Below are 26,097 nucleotides of genomic sequence, written 5' to 3'. Positions count from 1 at the left end.
TCCAACAAGGAAGTCGGACCGTCCTGCTGCTGTGGGCGAAAGCATCCGGGTTGTGCTGCGTGGCCATTGGCTGCTGCTGCTGCTGCTGCTGTGTGGATGCTGTGTGGATGCTGCATGCAGCCTCAGCACAGTAAAAAAAAAAGATGCTGGGACAGCTCCCAGACGCCCCACGTCACTACCGCACCGCCATGCAAGTACACGGTACACCACAGGCAAATGAAAACAAAAACAAAACTCTTGCTTTAATGTAAATCTTCTCACAGTGGGTATTTTTTTAATAGTCAAGCAATATACTGTAATATATATATATATATGTACAGTGTGCTCCAAAAGTATTGGAATAGTAAACTTTGACATCAAATGATGACTGAGTAACATTCATTCATTAGCTGGAGGGGTGCTGGAGCCTATCCCAGCTATCTTCGGGCGAGAGGTGGGGTACACCCTGGACTGGTGGCCAGCCAATCACAGGGCACATATAGACAAACAACCATTCACACTCACATTCATACCTATGGACAATTTGGAGTCGCTAATTAACCTAGCATGAAACCGGAGTACCCGGAGAAAACCCACACATGCACGGGGAGAACATGCAAACTCCATACAAAGATGGCCAAGGGTGGGGAAAGACAAAATAAGAAGCCAAAAAGTTACCACTTCCACACAAAATAAGAGGAGAGCTCATTCATTCATTCATTTTCTACCACTTATCCTCACGAGGGTCGCAGGGGTGCTGGAGCCTATCCCAGCTGTCTTCCGGCGAGAGGCGGGGTACACCCTGGACTGGTGGCCGGCCAATCACAGGGCACATATAGACAAACAACCATTCACACTCACATTCATACCGATGGACAATTTGGAGTCGCTAATTAACCTAGCATGTTTTTGGAATGTGGGAGGAAACCGGGGTACCCGGGAAAAAAACATGCATGCATGGAGAGAACATGCAAACTCCATACAAAGATGGCCAAGTTTGGGGAAAGACTAAATAAGAAGCCAAAAAGTTACCACTTCCACACAAAATAGGAGGAGAGCTCATTCATTCATTCATTTTCTACCACTTATCCTCACGAGGGTTGCGGGGGTGCTGGAGCCTATCCCAGCTGTCTTCCGGCAAGAGGTGGGGTACACCCTGGACTGGTGGCCCGCCAATCACAGGGCACATATAGACAAACAACCATTCACACTCACATTTATACCGATGGACAATTTGGAGTCGCTAATTAACCTAGCATGTTTTTGGAATGTGGGAGGAAACCGGAGTACCCGGAGAAAACCCACGCATGCACGGGGAGAACATACAAACTCCACACAGAGATGGCCAAGGGTGGGGTAAGACAAAATAAGAAGCCAAAAAGTTACCACTTCCACACAAAATAGGAGGAGAGCACAAGGTATCGCTGCCTTCACTCCTCGTCCCTCGTTTATCACAGTTAATTGTTTACAGACCCGACCACTATAGGTGAATTTCCACAAATTTTCCACATTTCATTGTTATTAAATTGAATATTTTCCTGGTTAAAGGATAAAAAACCTGTTTAGGCGTTAGAATAACAATTGTACGTGTGCCACATTCTGTCGATGCACTTGGCAGTGTGGCTAATCACAGTAAAGTGGGCGTGCCTGGAGGTGGGCCATGGGTGGAATACATTAAAACAGGCCGTTTTCGCAGGAACAACGAAATCCAAAGAAATACGGCTGAATAGGTGCAGATTTTGGAAGAACTAGAACGCTTTGTGTGGTGGTTATTGTGTGTAGCTGCTCTATAGGAGTCCACAACTCAATACAAAGGGATGAAAAAGGAGTTATGTCAGGTTACATACTACGCCTTTTTGATTGTTTTGTTTTCTTCAATGTATTTTTAGAAATACAAAAGAAAAAGAAGAGAGAAAAAAACAAGCTACGGCCCCGGGGCCACATACGCCTTAACACTCCTTCCTGAGTTATGGGGAACATTAGTGTCGAATAGATTGTACCTTGAACAACAGAAATAGACTCAAGTTTAGTTGTTGCCAACAATCAATAATTAAACACTCCAATTATTGGGCAACAGAAGGCACCGCTAAATTATGCACAACATCTCCTCTAAAGAGCAACACAGATATCAATTATACTGGCTAAAGGGCACAATGTCAAAGGGAATCAGAGATGGAGATGTTGGTTTTGTCAGTTGGAGGAGTGAGGGTTTGGTTATACTTATTACTGATATGATGTATGATGATGTATGTGTGTATTATATTATTTATTCATATAGAGCTAGAGGTAGAGCTTTGAATGGCATAGTGACTGAATCAGTAATAATATCCATTTATCTAGATTCTCACCAAAATGTGAAATTATTTTTAATGGCAACCCCTTTAAAGTTGGTGGACATTGTTTTTGTATTTTTTAGATAAAAAAAACATGCCTGTTAAGTTAACTGGCGACTCTAAATTGTCCATAACGATTAGTGAAAAGTGAAAAAAAATACTTGTATATATATTTTATCTGTTCAAAATGGCATAGTGGCTGAAACAGTAATAATATCCATTTATCTACATAGATTCTCACCAAAATGTGAAATTATTTTTTCATGGCAACCCCTTTAAAGTTGGTGGACATTGTTTTTTGTATTTTTTTATATTAAAAAAAAAAACATGCATGTTAAGTTAACTGGCGACGATAAATTGTCCATAACGACCAGCGAAAAGTGAAAAAACAAATTTGCAGGCTTTATTCGCAGGGCTTCCTGTTTTTTACGTCACTTCCTGCGCGCCAGATACGCACAGCGAAGCGTCAGAAAGTTGTCAACACGGAAGAGTAACGTTGCTTGTAAAAAAAAAAAAAACAAAAAACTACACAAAAAACTGCGTTCCCATTTTTACATCGCTTTATATATTATCTTTATTGTTTTTCATATTGGTTTCAACTTATATTCGTCTCACGTTGTTTGACATCTTGTGTACTTTACCTCACAAGTAAGCTAGCAACGTTAGCTGCTTGCGTTAGTTGTCATGAGAATCCGGATGTGATCACGTCAGTTCTCTCGTCTTCTAGCGACATAGTTGGGGAGTCATGTCCTTGCAGCTGACTGCCGAGCAGCAGCGGAGGATTGAGGAGAACCGACGGAAAGCTTTGGAGAGGAGAGCCCAGAGAGTTGGGCAGACCATCGCCACCAACAGTCATGGCTCCATGGAGGGTATAAACGGTACATCGGTACCAAACCGGTTTGCTGCATCCTCGAGTAAGGACTCCCTTACTTCTAGTAACCAAAATAATTACCCTAAGCTCCATCAGACGTCTGGTAGTGGAAACCAAAGCTGCTCTTCTTCAAGACAGGTGATGTAACTTCAAATGTTTGAGTAATGGAGATAGTTTACATTAACTAACAGTTTTCCTTGTAGATACCAGCCAAGGATGCACATTCTCCAGCCAGTTTCCAACATGTCAGCCATCCCATATCAAGCATAGACGGCAGCACTGGTGGAAAGCCGCTTCATCCCAATTACCCTTCTCCCAGCAATGCTGCAACGAGCTTCTTCTACAAACAGCCAAGCAAACCCACCTCAGACTCTGCTTCCACCTCAAAGGCCGTGCCTGCTAAAAAGCCTGCTTTGTCTACCAGGGGCAAATGTGTGCTGCACACCGAGGGACGCTTCAGGGTGGAAGTTGGCTACAATGCAGATCTTGTTGCTGTTTTTAAATCCATCCCATCTAAAAGCTATGGTGAGTGTTCACACATGACACCCGCACACTTTTTAGTCTCACTTCCTCAATGTAATCCAGTTTAAAATTGTAAAATTGTATTAGTTTGATTCCACATACTTAAAAAGCCATAGCATTTCAGTATGTGGAATCAAACTATGGAATGGATTGAGTAAGACCCTCAAACAATGCACAACGATGAGCCAATTCAAGAAACAATACAAGCAGTTGATGTTTGCTAAATACAAGGATGAAGAGTCTTGAACCAGTCATGATGTGCTATATATATCACTATATTGACACTTACTATGGTACCCATTATGTCATTGGATGCTCATATCACCTTGTACTTCGGTATGAAAAAAAACCAGAAAAAAAAACAAAAAAAAAACTTAAACTATATTAGGAAAGCAGGAAGTGAACAAATGTAACAGTTACTGATTGTAAAAGTACCAGATGGAGGGGTAGGATTTAATAAGCTTTGCGTAAAACGTAACTGTCCTCTCTGTACGCAGCCATTCATCACTATATTGACAGTTACTATGGTACCCATTATGTCATTGTATGGTCATATCACCTTATGACAAAAAATAAATAAATAAAATAAAAAAAATTAAATTAATAAAATAAAAAAATATATTAGGAAAGCAGGAAGTGAACAAATGTAACAGTTACTGATTGTAAAAGTACCAGATGGAAGGGTAGGATTTAATAAGCTTTGCTTCTTCCTACTCCTTTTGGACATGTGGAACTGTGAACTGATTATGTGATGCATTCAATTGTAATCTGATGCATGTTCAAATGAAATCAAACCATTACCATTACCATAGATTTTTGTTTCTGTTCAACTTAAATGGAATGGACTTCTAACTGACGTCTTTTCTAATATTTACCTTGGTTGTACTACAGTATCAAATGTAACATTCCGCACATTACTGTATATGTATATCAAAAGATGGCTAACTTGTCTCATAATCCTTTTAGTGCTGTTTATCCCTAGTGGTATGTCGTCTGCTAAGTGGTTGGTGGTCCCACTACTGTTTTTCCCGTAAAAAAAACTCCACTCAGTAGATGTTAATAATGCTGAGCATAGGCATTATGGTTAGACTTATGTGACCATGACGAGTATGCGTGTATCTGCTCTGAGCCAAGGATTACGTTAGCAAACATATGTCAGCTTTTGGCCGGCGTCATAAACAGTTGGTTGGCTTTTTAAAAATAAAGAAATAATGTCCAATAGGTGAAGACATTGAGGCAAATAATTGATGTAGTCTGTACTTCTTTATGTATGTATATGCATTGCTAAATATATTCTAAACAAAAGTGCACCACAGGTAAGGTGTTTTGAAACTAATGGTAATGTTTTTTTTTCATTTGAACATGCATCAGATTACAATTGAATGCATCACATAATCAGTTCACAGTTCCACATGTCCAAAAGGACAATTTATTTTTTAATTTTGTAATTTTTTTGTTTCGTATCGAAGTAGGAGGTGATATGAGCATCCAATGACATAATGGGTATTTAGCAAACATCAACTGCTTGTATTGTTTCTTGAATTGGCTCATCGTTGTGCATTGTTTGAGGGTCTTACTCAATCCATTCCATAGTTTGATTCCACATACTGAAATGCTATGGCTTTTTAACGTAGTCCTAGCATAGAAGTGTTTCGAATGTACTTCTTCCCTGAGATCATATTTCTCCTCTCTTGTTTTTTAACTAATTGGTTATTTTTAGCCTTATCTATTTTTAAGTCTAAATCTATTTTTCATTTTTATTTGTGTTTGTATTTTTATTTAGTTATTTTATTTGACATTTTAAATCAAGGATATTTATGACATCATGCACTTGCAGGCTTGTGCAAATATGGAATATAGAAACTGGAATTTGAATTGACTCCACCCAACATGATTCTAAATTGGAATTGCAGGAAGTAGAATAAAATTCTGATCCTATTTTGGCAATCCACCAATTTCCACACATTAATATTGATATTTGTACTGCACTCTGTTGGTGTTTGGCCTCAGATCCCGCCATGAAGATGTGGAGCTTCAGTATGGAGGACTACCAAGAGCTAAGTAGGTTCTTGTTCGTGCACATGTGCCTGTTGCATATGCACCCGCGTTACTGGTCTCGACTCTGCTGCAGTGACCCAAGCGGCATCCATTGCCTCGGTGTCACTGAGGCCTCTCGACGGGGCGCAGGCAGCGGACGCGGCTTCACCGACCAGCCGAGCTCAAGACAGGGTGGCGCTGACCGCTCTGCTGAAGCTGTGCAACGGCTGGCAGAAGCCAGACGCCGTCCTCCAGGGCCAGTGTACTTTGGTGTCCTGCACCAAGTTTGAGGTCGACGTCGGTTACCATGTGGATGTGATTGCGGCGTTCAAGCAAATGCCATCAAAGACTTACGGTACCAGTATTTGATCAAAATGTGTCTTATAATTCAACTACGTGGCTTCTGATATTCTTCATTCTATGCTCGTAGATATGAAATCAAGGAAATGGAGCTTTTCACTTGAGGACTACATGAGATTGAGTGAGTCATCACATTAGCTTCATCCATTCATCCATTCATCGCCGTTGGTGATCTCGTTAATGAAGCCGTGCCTCCTTACATTCCTCAGTGGAGCTCCTCGGTGGGATAGCAGCCGTGGAGGTGGAGCCTCTTCCGAGGGCAATCGTCCAGGCGTTTTCTGCTAGGTTTGAAGGGCTTCAAGCCAGGTCTTCGGACGTCCCCGCGGCAGACCTGTCCCACGTCGACCCCTTGATCACCAGCAGCCTCATGCCCTTCCAGAGAGACGGAGTCAAGTAGGTACTTCTGGAAGAAGCATGAGAATGACACCCTAATTTAGACTAGTACCTTCATAATATGCCTACATTTTGTTGAATTATTTTTTACAATAAAAAACATAAGCTAAATTCCTAGACCAGGGGTCAGCAACCTGCAGCTCCAGAGCCGCATGTGGCTCTTCAGACTCTTTATTGTGGCTCCCTTTGCGATGCTTGAATATTTTTAACACCCGAGTGGGGAAAATGCACGTCTTTTGTAATGAGTTTTAAAAAATCCAACTTTGTCTGAGACCATGAATGCATCCTGAGTGAGTTCTGACTGCTATCCAGTTCAGTACATGAAGAAAAACAAGTAATACTTACCTACAAATCTAAAAAATAAATTCGAGATAATTTAAAAACAGCGGCATGGGAACTTGTTTTTACGTTTACAGTAGTTTACACATCCATTTATGTAAGTTTATCTCCAATACTAGCAAGAGTACTCCAACTCGTCTTTTCTTATCTGAACTACTTTGATACCCCCAAATTCCCTCCAATGTTGTTTTAAACATACTGTATGTTTTGCGGCTCCAGGCTATTTTTCTTCAGTGGGCATTGGGTAAAATGGCTCTTTTCATAGTAAAGGTTGCCGACCCCTGTCCTAGACAGAAGACTTTTTTCAGTTAATTAACTGACAAATTGTGATTAAAAAAAAAGCTAATTATATTTCTTAGCCAGCCTTTTTTTCATGTGTCCCTGCGTCATGCCTACACCCTTCCAAGCTTCTGGTGTATGTGTGTGTGAGTGACAGGAAGAAATGCTCTGGCACACTTTGTATAAATAATAAGACGCCCCAGTCTTTTTCAAAGTATTTCATATTATTGTTTCATATTTGGGTGAATACAGTTTTATTATAGTCGTGAAGCCGCCGAGACATTTTTAAATTTTCAACATGTTTATGTTGCAATCAAGTCTGCAGGGTAGAAAGGAGAAAGGCAGATTGTTCCGCTTGAAATGTCCCCAGTCACCAAACAAAAAATAAAACAAAAATATGTTTGCAATAAGTCTTGAAAATAGCCATTGGAAGCTTACATCATAAAAAAAAAATATGTATATATATAAAAGAGTCATGATGTGCTATACATATCACTATATTGACAGGTACTATGGTACCCATTATGTCATTGGATGCTCATATCACCTCGTACTTTGGTACGTGACATAAATTAAATTAAATAATAAAAAAAAACTTAAACTGTATTGGGAAAGCAGGAAGTGAACAAATGTAACAGTTACTGATTGTAAAAGTACCAGATGGAGGGGTAGGATTTAATAAGCTTTGCTTCTTCCTACTCCTTTTGGACATGTGGAACTGTGAACTGATTATGTGATGCATTCAATTGTAATCTGATGCATGTTCAAATGAAATAATACCATTACCATTTTATATATATATATATATTTTTTTTACATACAAACACACTCACCAAATAAATTCATGCAGAGAGGATGTACACGAGTAATATATCTGCACACTAATTTTGTTTATCGTATGACTTCAGATTATTGCATCTTCAAAATGGAGCTGTGCTCCAGTACATTTGTATCAAAGGTCAGAAATGTCCAGCTTTTTGGTCTGCGTTGCAGTTTTGCAGTTTTTAAAGAAGGCCGCCTCCTCCTGGCTGATGACATGGGCCTGGGAAAGACGGTGCAGGCCATCTGCATTGCCGCGTACTACAGGAAAGAGTGGCCCGTGCTGGTGGTGGCTCCCTCCTCTGTGCGCTTCACCTGGGCTGAGGTGAACCAAAATTGGACCCGTAGCCACCTACGGTACATTGCATTAGAGACACATGCGTCAACTCCTTGGCTTTTTCCCGTCTTTCTCCTGTCAGTCTTTCCGTCGCTGGCTGCCCTCGCTGAGTCCCGGCAGTATCAACGTGGTGGTGAAAGCCAAGGACAACCTGAGGGCGGGGCTTGTCAACATCATCAGCTATGACCTCCTGAGCAGGATGGACAAACAACTGCCGGGGAAACATTTTGACATTCTTATCATGGTGAGTTGTAATAATCCTATTAAAGATAAGCGCATTGAAGGCATTTGAACGACTTATGTAAAATCTTGTCTTTTTCCCTTCCGCACAGGATGAATCTCACTTCCTGAAGAACATAAAGACAGCTCGTTGTAAAGCAGCTCTGCCCCTCTTAAAGGTGCTTTTCTTTTTTTTTTTTTTTTTTAATCTCTTTTCATGTATTTGAAGCAATGAAAAGATGTCCAAATTGCGGTGCAAGGCCCGTTTTCATCCTACGGCTCATTTTAATTCATTATTGAGATTTGTAATTAGATATTTACTAGTTATTAGATATTTATTGTTATAACGTGATGTTTATGTCAGACTCACTTTTATTATCTTTAATACACAAAAGTAATCAAATTGGCCTCCCACATCCTTTAATTTTTGGACACCTCTGGTTTACACATCGGGCCACTTCATTAGGTACAGCTGCCGTATTGACCCGAATCTAAGACGATATTTTTTTCCCCCCATAGAAACTAGTCTGAAAAAAGAGTGTTGTATTCACGGTCTAGAGCAGGGGTCTCAAACTCAATTTACCTGGGGGCCACCGGAGCTAGGTTCTGGGTGAAGCCGGGCCGCATCAGGTTTTCAAAAAAAAAAAAACCCAAAACGCATTTATTAAAAACTGGAAGAAAAATCAATAAAAAAACTATCTTCAATGCTTTTGCTTCTGCTATACCCTACACTTTTTCAGTACTTTGGTTCCGGTTTTCCACACCAAAATATCTGATAAAACATTCCACTGTTCTCAAATATCTTAAATTTTATTTTTTTATACACAAAATAAGATAAAAAAAAATAAATGAACAAATTAAGAATAAAGACAATAAAGCAATCAATCAGTAATAAATAAGTAAAATAATAATAAAACAGCAAATAAGAAACCACATACAGTTGGTAGAGAAATAATTTTTTTCAGATTAAAATGTACAGTATTAACAGTTATTTAACCTTTAACATGAACATTAATGAAACTTAATAATTTGACCCAATTAGCAAGTTAGCATCATACTCAGTTCCATCTGGGAACAGCGTTGTAACTTTAACAAGAACCAGGTGGGGGCCTCAAACTAGCGTCGGCCCGCGAGTTTGAGACCCCTGGTCTAGAGAGTTAAATGTGCCCGGCGAGTCAGAGCTTTTCTTCCTGTCATTCACATACAATTGTGACCTGTAGAGACGCAGCCGCGACGCAGATCAGATTGACCTTAAAGGTTGTTGGCAAGTTAGTACACAATAGAGGAGTTATCATAATCATTTTAATATAATTCTTATCAATGAAATTGTTTAATAACTGAGACTCAAGGCTATTTTGAGCTATTTTTTTTTGTCCAGAATTTTTTTTTTTTCAAAAATGAGGAGTGAACATAGTTATTTAATCCAACAATTAGGCATATTTAAATACATTCCATTGGTCGACTATAGGAATAAGCAACAATCAATGACTTTTAATCTTTAAATATTATTGTTGCAATGGAAAAATGACTCCCTGAATGTTCTGAACTTCTGCTTCCATGCCAGTTGAGCTAATCCTGCTTCCTGGAAAAATTCTCTTCAGTCTAATTTTAAAGATGAATCTCCTGCTCCGTCGTCTTGGCTCACATCCTTTGTCTTCTTCTTTGTACCCTCAGACAGCCAAGCGAGTAATTCTGCTGTCAGGGACCCCGGCCATGTCCAGACCTTCTGAGCTCTACACCCAGATTCTGGCTGTCAAACCGACACTCTTCCCACGCTTCCACGAGTATGGGCTGCGCTACTGTGGTGCTAAACAGGTAGCTATGAGTATGCATCCATTCATGGAGCTGGTTCTGATCCTCGGGGACATTTCTATGCGTCCATCTACGTGGGAACAGTAGGACTTAAATCCCTTCCATCGCTGTTCTTCAGTTGGCCTGGGGTTGGGACTACTCTGGCTCCTCCAATCTCTCCGAACTAAAACTCCTCCTGTCCGAGTGTCTGATGCTGCGTCGGCTCAAATCTGACGTTCTCGCTCAACTTCCTTCCAAACAACGTAAAGTTGTCACGGTAACCATTGACGGCGTCAGCAACCGCACCAAAGCGGCTCTGTCCGCTGCAGCCAAGGAGTTAGCCAAGGGACACAATAACGTGAGTTAGTACGCTACGATGCTATTGCTATTTTTGCACTGCTTGAACAACGCCATCGCTTCTTACGTTGGCCGCGATATTTCTTCAACTTTTTTTTTATGTCTCCGTTTCAGAAAAAGGATGAAAAAGAAGCCCTCCTCGTTTTTTATAACCACACAGCTGAAGCCAAGCTGCAAGCCATCATGTACGTACACGCTGACTTTAAAAGCAACTTAAATTCACAGCCATTCAGACTAAAAGTCAAAATAATAACCGTATCGGATGACATTTTTAGGTAATTGGTTATTTAAAAATCATTAAAAAAAACAACAACAACATGCGAACAACACTTTACCAAAAACACTAAACTCATCACAAAGCAACTAAACACTCAAGAGGTTTACCTCAGAAATATACAAACATGTACCAATGTAACTGCAAGTCATCAGCAAAGACAGATGCCTTCAATGACATGTAAATTTGTACTTTGGATAGGTTTTAATACTTGTGTAGCCCTTTCAATCTTTCAGGTACTCAAAGCGTTGTTTAGAGCAGGTTGTTTAAATTAGCTTTGCTTCTTCCTACTTCTTTTGGACATGTGGAACTGTGAACTGATTATGTGATGTATTCCATTGTAACCTGATGCATGTTCTAATAAAATTAAAAATTAAAAATTAAAAATTAAAAATTAAAAATTAAAAATTAAAAATTAACAATTAAAAATTAAAAATTACAAAATTAACAATTAAAAATTAAAAATTACAAAATTACAAAATTACAAAATTACAAAATAAAAAAATTACAAAATTACAAAATAAAAAAATTACAAAATTAAAAATAAAAAATAAAAAATAATAATAATAACTGTATACGACTAAAAACAGCAACACTTTAAATGTGACACCCCCGCCGTAGAGCATGCTCAGATTAGCTTTGGTGTGAGGAAACCCCTCCCCTACACTTTTGATGTTTTTTTTTTTTTTTTCACCACCGATAGGGAATACATCACTGACATGTTGGAGTGTGGCAGGGAGAAGTTCCTGGTGTTTGCCCACCATAAGCTGGTGCTGGATCACATCACAGGTGAACTTGTTAAAAAGGTGAGTACGACTTAGCACATTTCTACCATTAAAATACTTTCATAGAGTACGTGAAATACTTGATTGACCTTGCCAAATTAGTACATAATACAGCTGTGGTAACAGTACCACCAGTCAACTGTAATAGTGCCCTATTGCCTTATTAGTGCTACTTTAGAGAAAACTACGAATGGTCATCTTCAGTTTGACGATCAACTGAGTGATAATAAAGGACACTCTGCACCATCCCATTAACTTACATCGGAAAAAAGTGGAATTTTTCCCAACGATGTCTCAACTGTCATCACATTAAATATTGAAATGCTCAGGGCGGTTAAAACACTCCAATGCTAATGTTTGATTTGAGTACAAGGACCGCGCTGAAATCACAAAATTAAAAAATAATGTCAGCCCTAACAGCTAGGAGACCCGAGTTCAATTCCAACCTGGGCCATCTGTGTGTGGAGTTTGCACGTTCTTCCCACTGTGCGTGCGTGGGTTTTCTCCGGGTACTCCGGTTTCCTCCCACATTCCAAAAACATGCTAGGTTAATTGGCGACTCCAAATTGTCCATAGGTATGAATGTGAGTGTGTATGGTTGTTTGTCTATATGTGCCCTGTGATTGGCTGGCCACCAGTCCAGGGTGTACCCCGAGTTCGCTATGGAATAGTGGTTGATGGCCATTTCTGGGAAGGTTCACCAGTGTTCCATTTTTTGACGACGTGTGGATAAATGGCTCTCACTATGGTTTGCTGGAGTCCCACAATTTTAGAAATGGCTACAACTTTAGTAAGGAGACCCGAGTTCAATTCCAGCCTCAGCCATCTCTGTGTGGAGTTTGCATGTTCTCCCCGTGCATACGTGGGTTTTCTCTGGGTACTCCGGTTTCCTCCCAGATTCCAAAAACATGCTAGGTTAATTAGCGACTCCAAATTGTCCATAGGTATGAATGTGAGTGTGAATGGTTGTTTGTCTATATGTGCCCTGTGATTGGCTGGCCACCAGTCCAGGGTGTACCCCGCCTCTCGCCTGAAGACAGCTGGGATAGGCTCCAGCACCCCCCTCTGCGACCCTCGTGAGTATAAGTAGTAGAAAATGAATGAATGAATGAGTTCTCCTCCTATTTTGTGTGGAAGTGGTAACTTTTTGGCTTCTTATTTTGTCTTTCCCCACCCTTGGCCATCTTTGTATGGAGTTTGCATGTTCTCCCCGTGCATGTGTGGGTTTTCTCCGGGTACTCCGGTTTCCTCCCACATTCCAAAAACATGCTAGGTTAATTAGCGACTCCAAATTGTCCATAGGTATGAATGTGAGTGTGAATGGTTGTTTGTCTATATGTGCCCTGTGATTGGCTGGCCACCAGTCCAGGGTGTACCCCGCCTCTCACCCGAATCATCCCACACCCCCCGCAACCCTCGTGAGGATACGCGGTAGAAAATGAATGAATGAAAGAAATAATGTAATAGTATAATTATTAATTTTTAACCCTGCCACCTATACTGAGATTCTAAGGCTACATTGCTCATTCTTCTCTGCTCTTTCACGGTTAGCTGTCAGTAAGAGTTAGCCGCAATTTGCCTCAACAGGATGTCGCTTTAATTCGCATCGACGGGGCCACCCCCTCCAGTGAGCGCCAGCTGCTGTGCGACAAGTTTCAGCATTCAAACAAGGCCTGCGTGGCCGTGCTGTCCGTCACCGCCGCCAACATGGGCCTGACCCTCCACGCCGCCGACCTGGTCATCTTTGCGGAACTTTTCTGGAACCCTGGGGTAAGATGAAGTTCAACCTCAGATGTTTCTTTTCCTTCTTGTCACTCGACTACGTCTGTGGCGCAGGTTCTCATCCAGGCTGAAGACAGGGTGCATCGCATCGGTCAAACCAACAATGTGAACATTCATTACTTGGTTGCTACGGGAACAGCTGATGATCACCTGTGGTATGTGGGACAATATTGGAAGTTCTCAATAATATGCTTGGTAAATGGATTGATGCTTCCCCCCCCCCCCCCCCCCCCCCCCCTCTACTTATTCCAGGCCAATGATTGAAGCAAAAATGAAAGTGTTGGAGCAGGTTGGTCTGTCAGAGTCGAACCTCTCAGCTCATGCGGCGACAGCTCGATTCCACTCTAAGGTAACCAAACACACACTTCGACACACATCTTATATTTAGTGTGTACACTCCTGACAATCCTAAATGTTAAGACCGGCTGGAGTGAATGAAGCAACATGTGTACCGTTACATCTGGCGTAAAAGTAATGCGACATTTCAGACAAAGAACATCATACCAACAGTGAAATATGGTGGTGGTAGTGTGATGGTCCAGAGTGAAGAAATGGCTTTGAGACCAAAAAAAATCACTGTCCTTCAGTGCTACCCAAAGAACTGCAGGCCTCACTTGCCTCGGTTAAGGTTCATGACTCCACCGTAAGACAACACTGGGCAACCTGCAACAACCTGCATGGCAAGTTCTCGGATGAAACAAAAAGAACATTAAAGGTTGTCTCAATTTTGCCAGAAACATCTCAATGATCCTCAAGACCTGCAGGAAAACACTCTGTGGTCTAAGTTGAACTTTTTTGGAACATGTGTCCCGTTACATCTGGCGTAAAAGTAATGCAACATTTCATAAAAAGAACATCATACCAACAGTAAAATACGGTGGTGGTAGTGTGATGGTCCGCTCTCGAAATGCTGCGGCGTGACTTTAAAAGGCGGCGCATGCTGGAAAACCCTTCAATGTAGCTGAATTACAACAATTCCGCAAAGATAAGTGGGTCAAAATTGCATATGTTGCCGCTAATATTTAAATCTGACACAAAATGTATCATATACATCACTGTGTGTCAAAGACTAAATACATTTTTAGTTCTTACAGTGAAAGAGTAACCAGATTGTGGGCCCCAGCTGTATTAATGCTCTCTCATGGGATGCTCACCATGCCATAGCTTGAAAAGCCCTGCTCTAGATCCATTGTATGACTTCATTATTGCAAACTGTGCAGGACCACAAACAGAGGAGCATTGCAGAGATGTTTGAGAGGTCTTTCAGTGAGGACGACAAGCTGGACGAAGCAAGGCATTAGGTCAACGTCTGTGTTGTATTTTGAAAAAAAAAAAAAAAAAAAAAGTTGGCGCATCATGACTGACTTGTAATACTCGATGTATGTTTTTATTCAGCAGAGAAAATAATAAACAAATCTGTACAATAGCTAGTTGTGATTTTTTGTCATTTATTTCATGGTTTTAAGAACTGTGGTAAATCGAGTGGTATTGAGATCCAGGACTAGACAAGAAATGTGTGGTAAATCAGAGGGAGGTTTCTTTAGGCCCTTTACACAGGTGTAATGCTAATGGTTTGATTTCATTTGAACGTGCATCAGATTACAATTGAATGCATCACATAATCAGTTCACAGTTCCACATGTCCAAAAGGAGTAGGAAGAAGCAAAGCTTATTAAATCCTACCCCTCCATCTGGTACTTTTACAATCAGTAACTGTTACATTTGTTCACTTCCTGCTTTCCTAATATAGTTTAAGTTTTTTTGTTTTTATGGCTTTTTAACGTAGTCCTAGCATAGAAGTGTTTCAAATGTACTTCTTCCCTGAGATCATATTTCTCCTCTCTTGTAGAGAAGTATTGGATGACATTTTTACCTAATTGGTTATTTTTAGCCTTATGCATTATTTTAGCTGTTTGAAGATGAACTATATCAGCAAGTTGAAGTATTAGTGATTTTAGAAATAAGGAGTTAGTATGTTCTCTGTAGGCGGCATTATGAATTATCCTTACTGACCTTTTTTTGCAGTACATTTAGCGAGTGAAGATTGCTTTTATAGTTATTAGCCCATATTTCCATACAATAAGTAAGATATGGTAGAACCAGAGAGCAATAAAGAGTGTGGAGTGATTTCTGACAAATTTTGCTTTGTTCAATATTGAAATATTTCTGGCCACCTTATGTTGTATATTTTTAATATGAGGTTTCCAGATCATATTTTCATCTATTGTGATCCCCAGAAATAAATGTTCCTTCACCCTTTCAATGTCTACACCGTCACCGATTGATTGATGTTGGTTAGTCCACCTCTTCTTGGTGATGTTTACCTTCAAGATGTTGCTGATGGTTATCAGAAGAGGCATCCTTTGGACCTTCTGTGGTGTTCTCATCTACAGACAATTGTGTGCAATTGTAGCAAAGCAAAAACAGCACGTAACAGCAAGTAAAAGCATTTAAGTGATGGTGGCGTTACCTGAGCTGTCGGCCTCTGTGTGCTCTGACGGGTCACCAAAGATTAATTTGATCTCCTCCTCACTGTGATGCTGGCTAGATGAGCCGTGCACAGAGTTGTGGAGGATATCGGAGGCCAAGCGGGCCCTTAGAGAGTTCGGGGATGCTATCTTAGCCTGGTCGGGATCTGTGGGACCCATCATGGCTCTCCACTCTTCTATGGCGTTCTCCTTTTCTAGCACCATCATCAGACAGGGCCCACTGACAAAAGACAGGATGCTTACAATGACTTTGTCTTTAAGAGGAAAAAAAACATTGAAAATAACATTCATTCATTCATTCATTTTCTACCGCTTTTTCCTCACGAGGGTCGCGGGTTGGCTGGAGCCTATCCCAGCTGTCTTTGGGCGAGAGGCGGGGTATTTAGTTAAGTCATTTTAGTAGTTAATTCATTAATTTTCTTCTGCTTATCCTCATGAGGGTCGCAGGGGGTGCTGGAGCCTATCCCAGTTGTCTTCGGGCAAGAGGCTGGGTACATGCTGGACTGGTGGCCAGCCAATCACAGGGCACATATATAGACAAACAACCATTCACACTCACATTCATACCTATGGACAATTTGGAGTCGCCAATTAACCTAGCATGTTTTTGGAATGTGGGAGGAAACCGGAGTACCCGGAGAAAACCCACACACGCACGGGGAGAACATGCAAACTCTATCCAAAGATGGCCAAGGGTGGGGAAAGACAAAATAAGAAGCCAAAAAGTTACCACTTCCACACAAAATAGGAGGAGAACTCATTCATTCATTTTCTACCACTTATCCTCACGAGGGTCGCAGGGGTGCTGGAGCCTATCCCAGTTGTCTTCGGGCAAGAGGCTGGGTCCATGCTGGACTGGTGGCCAGCCAATCCCAGGGCACATATAGACAAACAACCATTCACACTCACATTCATACCTATGGACAATTTGGAGTCGCCAATTAACCTAGCATGTTTTTTTGGAATGTGGGAGGAAACCGGAGTACCCGGAAAAAACCCACGCATGCACGGGGAGAACATGCAAACTCCATACAAAGATGGCCAAGGGTGGGGAAAGACAAAATAAGAATCCAAAAATTTACCACTTCCACACAAAATATGAGAACTGATTCATCTTATCCTCACGAGGGTGCTGGAACCTATCCCAGCTGTCTTCGGGCAAGAGGCGGGGTACACCCTTATACTTACGAGGGTCGCAGCCAATCACAGGGCACATATAGACAAACAACCATTCACACTCACATTCATACCTATGGACAATTTGGAGTCGCTAATTAACCTAGCATGTTTTTGGAATGTGGGAGGAAACCGGAGTACCCGGAGAAAACCCACGCATGCACGGGACAAACTCCACACAGAGATGGCCGAGGGTGGAATTGAACCCTGGTCTCCTAGCTGTGAGGTCTGCGCGCTAACCACTCAACCACCGTGCTGCCGCAAAATGTTTATTTTGGTTGAAAATGACGGCAGTAAAAAGTAGCATTTATCACGCCCTGCAATAGAATCGGCTCCTAACCTGACTTGATGTTAAGCGGTAGCGACACCCGAGTCTAAAGTGGCCTGTGCAACATCCCTCAGCCTGTTTTATTGGAGCAGTTGTGTAATAGCGAAGTGGGAGAAGAAATACAAGAGGCTTGTTGAAGCGGAAGATGATTCCACAACTTAAAAGTGCTGTTTAAAATGTTAAAAAAAGGAAAAAGAAAGATCGACTTTCTGGCTGGCTGCCTGGGGCTTGTTGCAGTAAAGATTACTCCATGACAACTTCTTGTGGGAATTGGGACGAATCTGCCACGCGCCCCCGTTTGATGTTTTTTTTGGGGGGGTTCTGAGTGAAGAAGGAGGAAGGGGGGGAACTAACCTACACATGAACTCCACCAGCTGGTTGAAAAAAGGCCGGTCAGTGTGTTTCTTGTAAAACGCCTCCACCGTCTCCCTGGATAGAAGCTTCTCCTCCAGACGCCTGATGGAGAACCTTCTGTCACGGATCTCCTCTAAGATCATCTCTGTTGGGAGGAAGCGATGACAGGAAACAGTATTATCCCAGCAGGCTTAAAGCTGCACAAACACACAAAGCGATTTAACATTTTGATACGAACCTTTGTGTTCCTGCGTGGCGTCGGGTTTGATCGCAGCCAGTGTTTGCTGTACGGGGAAGAAGAAGCTGATTTCCCGGGAGGCCTCCATGGTGGATTCACTACCATGCAATTGGTTCACTGGATGGTCTCCCACAGCAAACTGGGCCCTTAGACTAAGAGTCTTGTGGTTAGATTTGAAAATCTAACAAGGAAATGACATCATTTGTGGTGCATGGACGCCATTTTGGACAACACTGAGTTGGAATTGGGTATAACATTCAAAGATGGAGGGTAAGGGTCATAACATTTGACTCTATTTATCTTTATTTATGTCACAATCATCAGTTCTACTTCTGTGATTGATGAATTTCAGTGCCCCAAACCAAGTTTTCATTCATGTTTTCAGCACAAGACCAATATTAGACATAAACCAGACTTGAATCTCACCATTCAGGATTCTCCTCTTTGGCTCTTCTGACATCCGCAGGACCGAGCATGTCCTTCCAGTGCTGTACCGCATGTTCCCTGGTGAGAACCAAAGCCAGCAGTGGCCCTCTGTATGGACATGGACATGGACATGGACATGGATATGGTGAGTAAACATAATAAATATTATTTTGCATGCTCAGGTTACGAGCTGCACGGTGTTAGAGTGGTTAGCGCGCAGACTCTGCGGGTACTCCGGTTTCCTCCCACATTCCAAAAACATGCTAGGTTAATTAGCGACTCCAAATTGTCCATAGGTATGAATGTGAGTGTGAATGGTTGTTTGTCTATATGTGCCCTGTGATTGGCTGGCCACCAGTCCAGGGTGTACCCCGAGTTCACTATTGAATAGTGGTTGCTGGTCATTTCTGGGAAGGTTCACCAGTGTTCCATTTTTTGACCATAAATAAAAAGTGGATAAATGGCTCTCACTATGGTTTGCTGGAGTCCCACAATTTTAGAAATGGCTACAACTTTAGAAAGGAGACCCGAGTTCAATTCCACCCTCTGGAGTTTGCATGTTCTCCCCGTGCATGCGTGGGTTTTCTCCGGGTACTCCGGTTTCCTCATGCTAAACATGCTAGGTTAATTAGCGACTCCATAGGTATGAATGTGAGTGTGAATGGTTGTTTGTCTATATGTGCCCTGTGATTGGCTGGCCACCAGTCCAGGGTGTACCCTGCCTCCAGCACCCCTGCGACCCTTGTGAGGATAAGTGGTAGAAAATGAATATATGAATAAGTTCTCCTATTTTGTGTGGAAGTGGTAACTTTTTGGTTTCTTATTTTGTCTTTCCCCACCCTTGGCCATCTCTGTATGGAGATAGCATGTTCTCCCCGTGCATATGTGGGTTTTCTCCGGGTACTCCGGTTTCCTCCCACATTCCAAAAACATGCTAGGTTAATTAGCGACTCCAAATTGTCCATAGGTATGAATGTGAGTGTGAATGGTTGTTTGTCTATATGTGCCCTGTGATTGGCTGGCCACCAGTCCAGGGTGTACCCCGCCTCTTGCCCGAAGACAGCTGGGATAGGCTCCAGCACCCCCGCGACCCTCGTGAGGAAAAGCGGTAGAAAATGAATGAATGAATGAATGCTTAGGTCACCTGGTCATGCTTTGCAGCAGCGCAGGGAAGTGATCCTCGTCGACATGATGGAGGTAAAAGTGTCTGACTTGCTCTTCTGTCAGAACTGTTTCTCTTTGCAGACACACTTGGAAGCCTGACTTGTTTATTTGGGCCAGAATCTCCTCTAAAAAACAGAAATACAAATAGTTCAACTTTCGGTACTCCTGAACAATCTGACATAATCTGACTTCTCGAGTGCTTAAGGGATGTCAAGCTGTGCGATATAAATAAAATGGATTGGATTGGATAATCCAAATATTTTTACAAAAATGATATGGCGCACCAAATTATGTGTACAGTATTTGTTATGTACAGTATGTAATGGATGCAGGTGTGTCTCATGTCTGCAAAAGGACCATGTTAGAGTGGATATAAGGTCGCATGCACATGCATTGGCATGTGTTTCTGTATTTGGCTCGAACCCCACCTCTGTTTTCCCTGGCAACGTCAGGCCGGATGAGAGCCAGCGTCCTCTCCGCATGCTCTTCCTCCACATCCTGCTCCGTTCCCGAGGGCGTGCTAAAGTTGGGGAAGAAGAAGGCAAGCTCCCTGCTGGCCCGGTCGCTGTCCTCGCTGCCGTGCAACGCGTTGAACAGCGTCTGTGTGCCGTATTGTGCCCGCAAGCTGCCGGCACGCGGGAGGGGAGGGAAATAAGAGGAGAGCAGATGGTTGCTTGGCTGGTGCTCGGCCGTGGAGGAGCATCATGTTTGGGTGTGTCTGACATAGCAGACGGGCTCTGTGCTTGTGTGGAAAGCTGACATTGTTGCACGCTGGTGCAATTGGTTGGAAATTCGAATAAGTGACTGACAATAATTAGACAAGTAATTACTTTACGAGGTACCTAAAGGGGGATACTGTATGCGTATATCATAATCTTGTGTACAATTTGAAGTCATCTCACCTTGCTGGCTTCTCTCTCTTGGCTTCGTCTGTGTTTGTGGGTCCAATGAAGTCAAGCCAAGCCTGCACCACATTGGCTGAGTCCTCAAGCTGAGAAAGCACCAGAATGTGGGACGGCCCGCTGGACATAAACTGCACCAGGTCTTCAAAACAAGCCTACAGGTCACATAAGTCTTGATTGATATTGAGAAAACCGATGCAATACTACTTTTGGTGCATAAAATATACATGGTAATGGTAATGGTAATGGTAATGGTTTTATTTCATTTGAACATGCATCAGATTACAATTGAATGCATCCCATAATCAGTTCACAGTTCCACATGTCCAAAAGGAGTAGGAAGAAGCAAAGCTTATTAAATCCTACCCCTCCATCTGGTACTTTTACAACCAGTAACTGTTACATTTGTTCACTTCCTGCTTTCCTAATATACTTTAAGTTTTTTTTGTTTTTAAAATGTTTAAAATTTTTTAAATTTGTAAAAAAAAATTAAATTAAAAATTTTTTTTTTTTTTTAATTTTTAAATTTTTTTAAATGTTTTAATTTTTTTTTAATTTTTTAAATTTTTAATTTAAAACAAAGTACAAGGTGATATGAGCATCCAATGACATAATGGGTACCATAGTAAGTGTCAATATAGTGATATGTATAGCACATCATGACTGGTTCAAGACTCTTCATCCTTGTATTTAGCAAACATCAACTGCTTGTATTGTTTCTTGAATTGGCTCATCATTGTGCATTGTTTGATTTCCTTACTCAATCCATTCCGTAGTTTGATTCCACATACTGAAATGCTATGGCTTTTTAACGTAGTCCTAGCATAGAAGTGTTTCAAATGTACTTCTTCCCTGAGATCATATTTCTCCTCTCTTGTAGAGAAGTATTGGATGACATTTTTAGCTATTTGGTTATTTTTAGCCTTATGCGTTATTTTAGCTGTTTGAAGATGAACTATATCAGCAAGTTGAAGTATTTGTGATTTTAGAAATAAAGAGTTAGTATGTTCTCTGTAGGCGGCATTATGAATTATCCTTACTAGCCTTTTTTGCAGTACATTTAGCGAGTGAAGATTGCTTTTATAGTTATTAGCCCATATTTCCACACAATAAGTAAGATATGGTATAACCAGAGAGCAATAAAGAGTGTGGAGTGATTTCTGATTGCTTTGTTCAATATTGAAATATTTCTGGCCACCTTATTAAATGATACCTGCACCCTTCTTACATTTCTCTAATCTCTCCTTACAAATTGCTCATTAAGCAAAAACAAAATCAGCTTAGCCAGCAGCTTTATTTAAGCCCCCTGCAGAAATGCGCATAGTGTTGATGCGTGGTGTAGTGCTGCCATACAGACTCTTCCCCCATCTGAAGGCTTATTTAGAATTCATAGCACCCAAACTAACCTCACCCATCACTGGTATCCATGTCTTTAACACAGACTTCTATGCTATGTTGTTGCTATGTTGCGATTCTACAATACAATTCTTCTATTATGTGGTCTGGGCTTTTCAAAGAAATAAACACCTCACCTCAAGTAAACAACAAAAAAAGGGATACTGACCCTCAGAATCCGGGTCCACAATCACAAACAGGACCAAATATGCCATTGACGGAAGAGAATCTAACACCGACTGATTGTGAGGTCTGATTTTTTTTTGTTGATTTTTTTTTTCTATGAGGCAAATGTTTGCTCTTTTGAACACATGTTGTTTTGTGATTTTGTGATTCACAGTTGATGCACTACACTGCTGATGGGGATGTCATCCAACTTGATATCAATAAATCCCATCTATCCCTTTTAAACCTTCCCAAACACTTTGCTATACACCCATTTTGTTACGTTATTTCAGATTTGGTAAAGGGTAAATGTTGAATACAGGAAGTGAACAAATGTGAATTACCATACCATATCTAACTGCTGTGCTGCGCGATATAGTACTTGTACCATTAAAATAATCAGATAATTTTACTCAAAATCTACATACAAAGTAAACAAAGGCATTGATTTTCTTTGCTATACCAGACCTCCGTGTCTTTGTGCTGGTAAAATTCCCGAGCCTGAACCTCGGTCAGCGTCCATTCGTCCTGGGCCAGGATTTCAAACCCTGCATCTTGAATCTGCTCAGTAAAATAATCATAACAAAACGATTTCATGACAACAGGGAGGATTAGGAATCAAACGACACAAGATGGTCTGAGTTCCTCCTTACCTTCATAATGATCTCACTGGCCTTGCCGTGAGCAACTGCATCAGGTTTGATGATGGCGACAGTGTAGGACTTACTGGCAGGAACTACAGGAGAGCAGATGGCGTGACGATGCAAATGAACACAGAACAATCGCAACAATCAACAACAGTTCCAGTGATAAAATGAAGCCAAGATGCTATTGTGGCATTTCATCAGCACCTATTATGTTTTCTCCATCCTCGCTATGAAGATGGGTAACGTCTTCTTGGGAAATCTTCTCCTCATCCATGAGACCATTATCTACTACCTACCAAAAAAAGAATCATCATAGCAAGTAGCTCTGTGAAGTTAGCATCAGTAAGCATGCTCGTCTATGTACATATGTTGTAGCTCACGTTACCACTTTTCGTTCACCGCCTTCCTCCAGGACTAACTTCTCCTTGGACAGTTCTTCTACGATCATCCTCTGAAGGAGAGGAGCATTGGCTCCTCGTAGCACGGCCACTAGCTCCCCACCCTGTCCATGCAGCACCAAGTACCATTTTTAATATTTGCACATCCAGGACCTTTTAGACCTTTTTTGAGGTTTGGCAGAGATTATAGATGGAAAAAAAATCACACAAGGGAGGAGGAATTGAGAGCGTGTGGAGGAGTGTAGCTATAGAAGGTTATTATGCATTGTAGGGACATTTTAAGGCATGCATATTCTATTTGTAATTGTAAAAAGGTATAGTTTATTTTTTTTAATGTACATATATTTACATTTATTCTGAACAGCACCTGCCACTTTTTATATTTATATTCTTATTTCTTGTTTATTTTTATTCTTTTCCTTATTTTTATTTGCACTCAAATTTTGTTGTATGCAATACAATGACAATTTTGATGTCAAATTTTGATGTTTATGTTGGTAAAGTTGTTGAGATACTTGTGTCAAAGTGAAAATGTATTCTCACCAGGAACTGAAACTTACCTATGTTATATTGCTGATTACTAAATAAGAGAAAAAAGTTATTTTCTTATGAAAGACACGAGGGTAATCTTTCTTTTGGTAGGTTCTATGTCTATATAGTCATACGTATGTTCTTTATATGATGCTTATTCTTGGCCGTCATTGTTTAGGTTCTCTCAAAAAAAGGTCGGAAAGTTTGGCTTCAGTTCCTGGTGAGAATACATTTTCACTTTGACACAAGTAGCTCAACAACTTTACCAACATAAACATCAAAATAATATTTAGAAGAATCAGAATGAGAATCGCCTTTATTGTCATTGCATTGCAATTCCACAGTGCATTTTGTAGAAATAAAAATAAGGAAAAGAATAAAAAAATAAACAAGGAATAAGAATATAAATATAAAAAGTGGCAGGTTGCTGTTCAGAATAAATGTAAATATATGTACATCAAAAAACAATAAACTATAGCTATTTACAATTAAAAATAGAATATGCATGCCTCAAAGTGTCCCTACAATGCACAATAACATAATAATAATAAGTCATGTGTGATTTTTTTCCCCATCTGTGATCCCTGCCAAGCTCTTATCAAATGTACTTCTGCCCCCTTGTGGCCGTTTTTATGGCTTGAAATTGCTCTGGAAGGTGCTTGATAAATTTATGACTGTTATAATCAAGTGTTTAGCATAAAAAAATAACCCCCAAAAGAAGTTCATTGGTACTTCTTAACATATGTTTGGCTTTTCATGTGATTTACTCACTTTTTGTGTGTCCCACAGCATCCATAAAAATAACATGGCCAATCAATAATAATTGCAGCCCGGTGGGAAACACAATAAATACAGTACTCACCCCATAGAAGAGGAAAGTGGGCTCGCATTTCCCTCTATACTTCTCCAGTGCATCAATGCTGTCTGCTTCGGCCTGTACACAAACGTTCTCATTCATACTTCAGGAGCAAATGATGCATTTATGTTTTTTAAAAGTCTTACTGTGGCGAAATGTAAGAGGTCGTCCCCAAGTTCATTCTTTATTTTTCGTAGAAGACTAAGCACAGCTCGACAGGGTCCACACCAATGTTGGTAAACATCCACAACTGTGAAGACAGAAGACATCAGGTGCTGTTACTCCATCCACCACTCGGGGGCAGCAGAGTACATTAAAATGGGGTCAGTCATTGACACAGCTGTGATAAACTACCTGAGCGTTTCGTAAATCGTCATTTGTTTAAGAAAAGACTCATATTAAGTAAAAAGTTTTTACCTGTTAAACCTTTGGTAGCAAGAACCTCCTCCCACTGCTCTTGGTTAATGACAGAAACCTACAGAGTGGGGAAAAAATGACTACGTCACGTAGGTGTTTCTGCCATCTTTAAGTGAGTAAAAACCTTTTTTTCTCTCTTTGACGAACCTGCAAAGTCACCTCTTTCTTCTTGGCCGTCATTTTCTCGAGTCTGTTGTATTAATGTAAGCTTAAAAAAGCGACAAACACACTCTGAAACAACGTTAATAAGTGAGCGGTCGGTTCAACTCGAAAGTGACTTATCGCTAATATGTTCTCGAGCGCGTGGACAATATGGTCGCCAGGCAACCAACCCTCTCCACTTCCGGTGTCAAGGCGCAGTAGCGGTTACGGCCACCAGGGGGCTCGCTTGTCACACGTGTCAAATTGAATGGAACCATCCACAACATTAGGTATAATGTGCCTTATGTCCATAGTATTATATTATGCTAACGTGTTGACATATTTTGGCCTTTGTAAACACAATAATGCATTTTGATTGACATTTTTACTCATAAACTTTATTACTTGATAGACTTGAGCTCACCCATGACCCTTGTGAGAAAACATGAATGGATATAGTTTCAGAAATGTGTTAAAAGTTTAATGAGTGCTTTATTGTAATAGTTGCTTGATCGGTACATTAACAGGAAATATATCAGGACATTAAGGCAAACTAATTGAACTGTTACTGAAATTGTCCTCGGCACAGACTGATACGTCATGCGTCTAGTCTTGATGAACAAATTAATTGCTTGTGCGAGGAGTGGAGACTTTTAACGACCTGAGCAACGGCCTCAGTTGGTTAGCCAAGGTCATAACCATCATTTCAATCAGTACGAGGAGCAGGAAAGAGACGAGAGATTTGAAGTGCAATTAATAATTTAACGTGACGAGGAGGAATAGGCCCGACAGGAAGTGGGTCACCTCAGGAAGCAGTCGCACGAATTAGGTGCTTGTGATGTGAAGGAGAGACGCCGGCAGCCGAGATATTGGAGGTGGTGACGGTGGAACGGAGCTGTGCGCCGCTAAGATGTCTTCTCGAGAGATAAATTGGAGGTGGCCGGCTATTGAAGGCTTAGAGGTGGGTCATTCCGAGGTGACACTTGAGTGACA

At 41.0% G+C, this 26,097-nt stretch overlaps 2 protein-coding genes across 3 annotated transcripts; one reads left to right on the top strand and one right to left on the bottom strand.

Moving 5' to 3' along the window:
• Nucleotides 1-1,876: 1,876 nt before the first annotated feature.
• Nucleotides 1,877-18,623, top strand: smarcal1 (SWI/SNF related, matrix associated, actin dependent regulator of chromatin, subfamily a-like 1). Of its 2 annotated transcripts, none has more exons than XM_078795481.1 (17): nt 1,877-3,321; nt 3,387-3,708; nt 5,716-5,766; nt 5,837-6,097; nt 6,173-6,223; nt 6,312-6,495; nt 8,107-8,257; nt 8,352-8,513; nt 8,602-8,667; nt 10,163-10,303; nt 10,419-10,637; nt 10,751-10,821; nt 11,614-11,716; nt 13,283-13,465; nt 13,532-13,632; nt 13,730-13,826; nt 18,529-18,623. In XM_078795481.1, the coding sequence occupies exons 1-17, from the start codon at nt 3,058-3,060 to the stop codon at nt 18,571-18,573; spliced, it is 2,472 nt and encodes an 823-aa protein (XP_078651607.1). In that variant the 5' UTR covers nt 1,877-3,057; the 3' UTR covers nt 18,574-18,623. The 2 variants fall into 2 exon arrangements, with proteins under 2 accessions (XP_078651607.1, XP_057937594.2); XM_058081611.2 differs by lacking the exon at nt 18,529-18,623 and adding an exon at nt 14,698-14,831.
• Nucleotides 14,852-25,390, bottom strand: nme9 (NME/NM23 family member 9). Its single transcript, XM_058081614.2, has 16 exons — nt 25,111-25,390; nt 24,964-25,021; nt 24,693-24,796; nt 24,553-24,624; nt 23,147-23,263; nt 22,966-23,053; nt 22,768-22,850; nt 22,583-22,675; nt 20,555-20,709; nt 20,081-20,277; nt 19,633-19,777; nt 18,489-18,596; nt 18,063-18,214; nt 17,825-17,969; nt 15,948-16,186; nt 14,852-15,864 (listed from the first exon to the last, which is right to left on the bottom strand). The coding sequence occupies exons 1-16, from the start codon at nt 25,141-25,143 to the stop codon at nt 15,773-15,775; spliced, it is 1,881 nt and encodes a 626-aa protein (XP_057937597.2). The 5' UTR covers nt 25,144-25,390; the 3' UTR covers nt 14,852-15,772.
• Between the last annotated feature and the right edge of the window lie 707 nt (nt 25,391-26,097).

The sequence above is a fragment of the Doryrhamphus excisus genome, linkage group LG12 (assembly GCF_037039965.1).
Source record: "Doryrhamphus excisus strain RoL-2023G ecotype Guam linkage group LG12, RoL_Dexc_Guam_v1.1, whole genome shotgun sequence".
NCBI lineage: Eukaryota > Metazoa > Chordata > Actinopteri > Syngnathiformes > Syngnathidae > Doryrhamphus > Doryrhamphus excisus.
Note: the sequence above shows the minus strand (reverse complement) of the source record. Positions and strands in the feature narration are given on the sequence as shown.

What these genes read in the sequence shown, in the direction of transcription:
- nme9 (XM_058081614.2), bottom strand. Translation starts at nt 25,143, where the DNA reads ATGACGGCCAAGAAGAAAGAGGTGACTTTGCAG. An exon ending in AAGGCGGTGAACGAAAAGTG is followed by an intron (nt 23,054 to 23,146) that starts GTAACGTGAGCT and finishes TTTTTTTGGTAG; the next exon opens with GTAGTAGATAATGGTCTCAT. An exon ending in CGTTGCCAGGGAAAACAGAG is followed by an intron (nt 19,778 to 20,080) that starts GTGGGGTTCGAG and finishes TCTGTTTTTTAG; the next exon opens with AGGAGATTCTGGCCCAAATA.
- smarcal1 (XM_058081611.2), top strand. Translation starts at nt 3,058, where the DNA reads ATGTCCTTGCAGCTGACTGCCGAGCAGCAGCGGAGGATTGAGGAGAAC. An exon ending in CATCCCATCTAAAAGCTATG is followed by an intron (nt 3,709 to 5,715) that starts GTGAGTGTTCAC and finishes GTTTGGCCTCAG; the next exon opens with ATCCCGCCATGAAGATGTGG. An exon ending in TGCGCTTCACCTGGGCTGAG is followed by an intron (nt 8,258 to 8,351) that starts GTGAACCAAAAT and finishes TTCTCCTGTCAG; the next exon opens with TCTTTCCGTCGCTGGCTGCC.